Consider the following 8,040-nt stretch of genomic DNA (forward strand, 5'->3'; position numbering starts at 1 on the left):
CAATAATAACATATTTTTCAATATTACAGTAATAATAATTACCAATTGGTTACGGTGAATATATTTTTTTTTTCTCATACATATTCAAGTATTTGTAGTTATTACTAGTGAAGGTCACTATTGATATGGTCAATTAAGAAAAGAAGATCTCCTAAGTGTATTTAAAAAATTTATATTGCAAAGATTATTTTATTTTAAATCAAACATAAACTTTTAATCCATTCTAAAAATGGTAATTTACAAATCTTTCAACTTATCCCAATGAACATATATTTGATGGCGATGATGACTGCATATATTACACACACTACACACACACGTATATATAATATATTGTAACATATAAAGTGGATTGTTTAATTGTGTTCATCTATTAATATTTTTTTTTTGGTAAATTAAAAAAAAATAATTCCAATTAAATATTTTCATTTAATGTGTATTTGAAGAACTAATAAACGCTTACAATGATCATAATATACAACAAAACTATTTTAATTTAATATGAATATAAAAAAAAAAACCAGTGAAGATGGAAACCTTGAAAGTATTATACTTGATATTCGAAAAATTAATTTTGCATTAATCTTCTATACTGGGTTTGTTAAATGACATCTAAAATTTGTAGTAATAAATAAATTTTCTGAATATAAGTATAAATTTTTATAGTTTTATAATAATTGAAATTAAGTAAAAGTATATTATTTTTTATTTATTTAAAAAATAGAAACTATACACCCTACCTCAAATTGATTACATTAAATTGATTACTAAGCCGTCTGGAGAAGCAGTAATATAAACAAAAGAGGTGGGTGCCTACTTGAATTTATATATAGCAATAAACTAATGATTATGAATGAGGGCAATAGTCCGACATTCATAAATGCAATTAGGGAAGAGGTCTTTGACATCACTCTTTGCCCTGAGTTTTTCGGCAGTAGGGTTGGCGTATGGCATGTCTCAATTGAGACATCCATGTCCGACCATAGACAGATTATGTTTGATATCATGGTCACCGGGGGCCTGGCAGAAGAAATTTATCGGCTGCCCCAATCCACAGATTGGAGTCAATTCGAAACGCTCCTCATGGATGGGATTGGATCCATTCCTGCTTCTGTCAGAACGGTGATGGATATTGAAATGGCCAGCGAGGCCCTGACGGCGGCTATTACTTGTGCCTACCATGGGAGCTGCCGCGCTAAGCAAATAGGAAGTTCCCGTGGTGGAATGAAGGGCTTTCAATAAACAATAAAGAAATTAGGAAAGCGAAGAGAATTTCGTGGAGGACGTTTTGCAAGGGCATTGATGAATTCCCCAGCAGCGCGCGTCTTCACAGGGTGCTTTCCAAAAAGTATGCTAGCGGGTTGGGCCTAATGGAACGGCTTGATGGCTCCATGACTAAGACACGGAGATTCTTCGAAATCACTCAAATGCGGTCATTGAACCGAGTGATAACTGGCTACTACCCCATTTGGTCTTCACGATGGGCAAGATTAGATGGGCTGTTTTCTCTTTCAGGCCTTTCAAGTCTCCAGGTGATGATGGGATATATCCTGCGTTTTTGCAGAGGGGTTTCCAACATATCGCTAGGACACTGTTGGAAATTTTTCGTGCCAGCTATGCGTGGAGTTACATCCCTTAGGCATGGAGGGTGGCTAAAGTGACGTATATTCCGAAGGTAGGTAAGCGACCAAGCAACCAAGCAAGGTCTTTCCGTCCCATCAGCCTTACTTCTTTTCTATTGAAAGCAATGGAAAAAGTGATTGATAGATTTATACGGGACGACGTACTGGGAAGCAATACCTTGCATGAATCTCAGTACGCCTATCAGTCGGGAAGGTCTATTGTACTCGATCTGCAGAGTCTGGTAGATACTATTTAAAAAGTTTGCGAGCATGTATCTCCTGAAAATTGCAAATATGAGTCAAATAAGTTATAAGGGAGATCACGCAAGAATTTGGAAAAGTGAAGTAAAAACTAAGTGTTGGAAATATTATTTATTGCGGCAGTTCAAAGATTTTTTTGGTAAATATGATCAAAAATACTAAAATAAAGCTATGCTGATGATTAGCAAAAATTATTCATCCAGATGTCACCTAATAAAGAGGAATCTAGAGAATGATGGCACTTTCATCCTCTGTTTAAAATTAAATGTATAATTAAATTTAATTGAAATATCAAGTTATTAAAGTGTCGGGTATAAAATCTATGAAAAAAAATTTATTATTCCATTTTCGAGATCAGAAATTATTTATAAAATATTAAAATAATAATTTTTACCTGTTAGTTTATAGAATCAAGAATTTGTCTTCGGAGAACCAATAATTATGACATGCTTTACTTTTATAGGTCATTTACTGATAGCTTTGTATAGTATCGAATGAAATAACGGTTCAACGAATCCTGACCCCGAAATATTCACAATTCAATTTCAGAATTAATTTAAGAATCTTTCTGTAAATCCATAATATCGGCATCTATTTTCCTCAAAAATGTCACTCTAAAACTATACTGCATTAAATTATGGGAATTATACACGTTTATCTACATAAATAATTTTCATATTTTTCAGATAAGAAAGTTACGTTTTTTGTTTTGTTATACAACTTGCTATAAAAAAAACGTAAAGCACTTTATTAAATCGTTGCTTTCATTATACATATTGTTATTTTATTTTTCAAAACAAAATTATATTAAAATTTATGCATATATTGTAACCGTTTTGAAAATAAATATTGCCTATATTAATAATATATGTGTATGTTCATCAGCACACCACTGGCACATTTTTTTTTCGTGCGACACAAAATGATGCATCACAATATTAGTGATTTATGAAAATTTTTTCCAAAGAAATTTTAAATTAGAGGTGTATGTGTCCATATTAATGATTATTATTGTTACTTCGGAATATAACAGATTTACAATGCATTAGAAAACAATTATTAATTATTCAGCTTATTGATATTTTATGATATTTTAGAAATATAATCGTAAATATTATTTGACAAATAACTAATTATATTTGATTACATAAAATTTAATATTTGAAAGGTGCTATATTACAAGAGTTGATAACGATTAATTCACTCAAGTTTTCGCTTTAACAATCAATCCTTTATTTATTGTTATTCTATTATTTTATTTCATTTTTTTATAATTTACCAATACATTTGAATTGCTAACATTATTAGACCATGGAGAAATTTATGCATGGCATTCCATTTTTTCCGGTTCCGCTCGCCCAGAAGCACGCTATTACAGTTTAATTATGTCGTTATTTTGAAATTTTCAGGAATAACGGGTGACGAGTTTGGATTTGACTTTATTCGACCCAAAATATTTACAAATGAAGTTTGACAACCAATTAGTGTCAGAATGAATCGGCGCTCCCACCTAGGTAGAAAGGGACCTTACAGCGTTAGAACAAAGTGTTCGGAATAAATAATCTTTCAGAACCAAAAAGTTTCCTGGAATTACCAATTTCCTTACATTCAAATTCAGTCATATTCATTTTTTTTCTGTAGAACCATGAAGTCTCTAGATATATCAGACTTCAAAAAAAATTGTGCGTTTTTGAAGTGTTTTATTCCTTAAAATTAGTTTTGAATATTTCTCCTATTTGTACTTAGTTTTAAAGCTTAATGCTTTAAATGAGATTGACATAATAGTATTGTAAATACACCCTTAGTAAGCTTAGGCACACTCAATAGCCAGTAAGGGAATTAGGCGCCTTTGTTGTAGACATCTTTGGTGAGTTATTGTAGTTGATAATGTTAATATTTTTACCCAAATAATGTTAATAATTCTCATAGTCGGATTGACCTTACCCAACTATTAAACTTTAACCTTCGTGAACTGTTGAACACAATTTTATTTGAAAATTTTAGCATGATTTCTATTAAGATCACTTCAAATTTTTACACTATTCACTTTTACCTTTATCTTGTTATATGTACTTGTATAACACCACTCTCTTCCTTATTACATAAATTTTTAATAAAAAATAAACACTTTTTATTTTAATTTTTTTATATAAAAATTCTTTAAATTTTTTATTTATATACTAAAATGACAGATTTTGTGATTATTTTAAATGGTATTATGAAATTTTTCTATAAAATATTTTATTAAATTTAATTTTTTTTTTGTGTTTTAATAACCTATGTTTTTTTTTTATGTTTGTTCTTAATTTGTTTTTGATGTTAAAATGATTTTCATAATTTTCATTCTAGAAATACTGCATGTTCTTTTATTGCTTTATTATTTTTTTGCTTTTATCTATATTGTTGATCTTCTCCGCCACCATGTGCTTTAATATATTCTAATGCTCTTTGTATAGCTTCTGGTATTGGTGGTGGTGTTGGTAAATGATCACCTACTGGATGAAAACCAGTTTCATCAGCAACATATTGTAATTTAATTATTTGACCATCTGGTGCTGTATATGAGAAACCACCATCAGCTATTTCAGCTGTTTCACCATTACCTAAATCTTTACTATGTCCTTGTTCTTGTGCTCTAATACCATTACTTGTTTCATATTCGAAATTATAACTACCATCAACATCAATAAAATTGATATTTTTTAATATAACAGCACTTTGATCATCACTTGTTACAGCAGCAACACCAACATCACTAGAACTACTTGCATGTGAACCAAAATCATGATGTGAACTAGAACCAGATCCGGTTCCACCACTACCGCTACCACTTCCACCTCCACCCAAATGTGATAATCCTACACCGCTATGTGATGATCCAGCACCAGTTGGAGCATATGATGGATAACCAGATCCTGTATGATCATGACCAGATGGTGGTGTATGTGATGCTGGTTTTGATGGTGGCAAATAACCATTTTTAGGATCTTGTCCCAAAACGGTACTTAATAAAGATGTTAAGAAAACTGAAATCTGGATAAATTGAAGAGGAAAGAGAAATTTAATTAATTTAAATCGTGAAATTTTAACTAGGTTATTTAATATAAGCTTTAAATCACTAATAAAATTTAATATAATGGATCTTATTTATATAATCCTTTAAGATTATGATGTCCTTTTTCATTATTTCATATAACTTACCACAATTTTAGATAAAGCCATATTTAATGTTAATATTTCTAATCCACAAAATGCACTGTGATCTTTGAAGCATGAACTAGTTTTATTTATACCAAATTTTACCAAAAAAAAAAAAAGAAAATATATAAACCAACATTTTTACTAATTTACAGTAAAATGAGAAGAAAAAAGGAAAAAACTAACAGATAACAAAAATACAAGAAAAATAAAAACAACAAAAAAAAATTATGAGAAAAGAGAGTTAAAGATGAGATTTTAGCTGACAGCATTTTATTTTAAATAATAAATCGAAAATTATGCTGCGTGCCAACCACAATAACTTTAATTCGAATATATGTAGATGTACATACTCACCTCATATATGGTTATACACTTGCACACATATGTGTATGTACGTTGTACTACAAAAACATTATTGGAATTAGTAAAAGTGTACCTAATTTTGTAACATCTGTTGAATATGTTAAGAAAACTGTTAAGTGCTATTATTCGAATATTGTTCGAATATTTTTGGTTCGATTTTATTTGGTACTCGTATATACACTCTTTATCCATAAATAATATCAGTTACATATCTTATTATTAAATTATATCTATTACACTTTTATTATGCCGGTTTCATTGTTGTTGTTTACAGACAAATTAAGAAAAAAATGAACTAAAAAAAAAAAACATTTCTTTGCAAAAATTGTTATCAACAAAAAAAAAATAGAAAATAAAACAAAAACAATATTTTGTAACAGCAAAAAACTTTACACAAACACCTATAATGTTTATTAAATTTTTACCAACCACTGCATGCATACTATTGAGGAAGGTATTGTGATGGCATTAAATTTCACTGATTAAGTTTTCGACTAACACCTATTTCTCCACGAAATAGAAGAATAAGTAATTTATTCTTGAATAGGTCTGTCTGTCGTCTTTTTGGGTAGAGTCGAGTATATCAATCAAAATCGGCTGAACCAATGAGTTAATTAATATTTTGGATGATATCATGTCTCAGAATTGAAGAATTGAACAATATGTATTCCCAGGTTGATATGTTACAGGAATTTTCGTGTCCAGATCTCTCCTTGTAGTATATATTTTTCGAGACTCTTTGATGCCTAAGTTTTAATTGCTTTTTAATAAAATAAGAGGGAAGTGTACGCCATATTGAACGAATTTGAAATTTTGTAACTGGCCGCGATTCCGGCTCAGAAATTCCAAAAAAATATTTTCGAAACTAGTGGGAAAATGCTGTTACGAGCTAACGTGGTTGCTCATCACATTTCTCTAAGTTTTGGGTATAAATAAATAAATTCGTCAAAAAAATATAAATAAATTCGTTAGAGCAGGTTTAATTGGTGAGAGTAGGTTTTCTTTAATATTGTTAAAGACCTAATTATGCGGGACGATTAGCAAAATGAAGTCAAAATGTGAAGAAGGATTTCCAGAAATCCGGTCTCATGTATGATATTATCGATTTTCACAGATTCATCAATACAACCGGATGGTTTAGGAAGGCAACCTCAAATCGGATATTCGATGACTACCAGGTACTCAGGATAACTTACAAACACAAATTTACTGCCATTCATATTACATATTTAAAAAAATATACAATGCAGTTCGTTATGTGCTGTGCTGACCCCATTAGATTTTTTTTTTGAATGGTGAGAAGAAGAAATTGTAAATAGTTAACAAAACAATATTGAGTAACATAAAAAAAATTATGGGTTATTATTACTTTTATTTTGGATAAATTTTGGAATAATAGTTAATTTTCAATATTTTTATAATTTTAACAATATTTTCTATTTTCAAATTTGTGTTTTATTTTGTTATTCTAGTATTGTAATGTTTGTCATTCGTTTTTTCTTTTACTTCTGGGAATATTCGGTTGAACATTCGAATTTATTGAACACATTTTTAATTTAACTAATTTTTAAATTATTTTTTCTATTGTAAAATTTCATTATGATATTTCCTATATATGATGAATTATTATGATCATATTGATCACCAATTATTATTTTATTAATCCTCTATAATTTTTATTAGATCATATTTTATACAATATGTATGCCTATATGTACTTTTGTGGATATACGAGCATATAAGGCCATATGTGACGTCGTCATATAGAAAGATGGTAAAAAGTGTTGGGTTGGTTGGTGTATAAAAACAAAAAAAAAAACATAGTTTGCGAAAAATGGGTCTGCTATTTTTGAATGAAAATTAAAAAAAAAAATAAATTTATTATTTTTTAATTTTTAATTGCGTAGTTACCGGCAAAAATTTAGAAATTTTCGTGATATACTTATGGTATAATTTGTATTGGTATACCCGAATTTATAAGAAATGAGTAATTTTTGTTGGTCAATCAGTATAACCCAAGCTGTCATGTTCGTGTATAATTAAAGTGAAATTCTTGGGAGCAAAAAAATAAGGAGAAAAAAAAACACAAAGTAAATTGAAATAGGCAATATGTGTTTTTTTTTTACAATTCTCTATAGTATAGATAAAATTTACTATGGTATGAATAAAATAAAAAAGAAAACAAATTGGTTTTTCCACATAAACTTCAAGTTTTTTTTTTTTTTTCTTGAATTCCTCATAAAATATCAAAATCTTAAATAAATATAGAAAAAAAAAGTAGTGAATTAAATGTAGTTAATAACATAATAAGTGGCTATGCCATACACCAAACATATTATAAAATTTGATGTGACAAATTATAGTGAATTTAATATTGCAAAAGTTCAAATTATAAAAATAAAGAAAAAAATTTTTTTTTCTGTGTGTATAGCTGTAGAGCAGATTTTGATAAATTAATATTAGGGTTTTTTTTATAGGAGTTTTATAATAATTGTTCCGTTTGTTTCATCTTACACTTGTTATTAAATTTAAAGTTTAATGTTATTCGACACCTTTATATTGTTAGATTTGGGATTTTAATTTATAGTTTATG

At 28.8% G+C, this 8,040-nt stretch overlaps 1 protein-coding gene across 1 annotated transcript; it reads right to left on the reverse strand.

The window, feature by feature from the left end:
- Positions 1 to 4,274: 4,274 nt before the first annotated feature.
- LOC129616087 (larval cuticle protein LCP-17-like) lies at positions 4,275 to 5,105 on the reverse strand. Its single transcript, XM_055531557.1, has 2 exons — positions 5,085 to 5,105; positions 4,275 to 4,916 (listed from the first exon to the last, which is right to left on the reverse strand). Exons 1-2 carry the CDS (start codon positions 5,103 to 5,105, stop codon positions 4,275 to 4,277), a joined length of 663 nt encoding a protein of 220 aa, XP_055387532.1.
- Between the last annotated feature and the right edge of the window lie 2,935 nt (positions 5,106 to 8,040).

This window comes from Condylostylus longicornis, unplaced genomic scaffold (genome assembly GCF_029603195.1).
Source record: "Condylostylus longicornis isolate FDR11 unplaced genomic scaffold, ASM2960319v2 ptg000162l, whole genome shotgun sequence".
NCBI classification, from domain to species: domain Eukaryota; kingdom Metazoa; phylum Arthropoda; class Insecta; order Diptera; family Dolichopodidae; genus Condylostylus; species Condylostylus longicornis.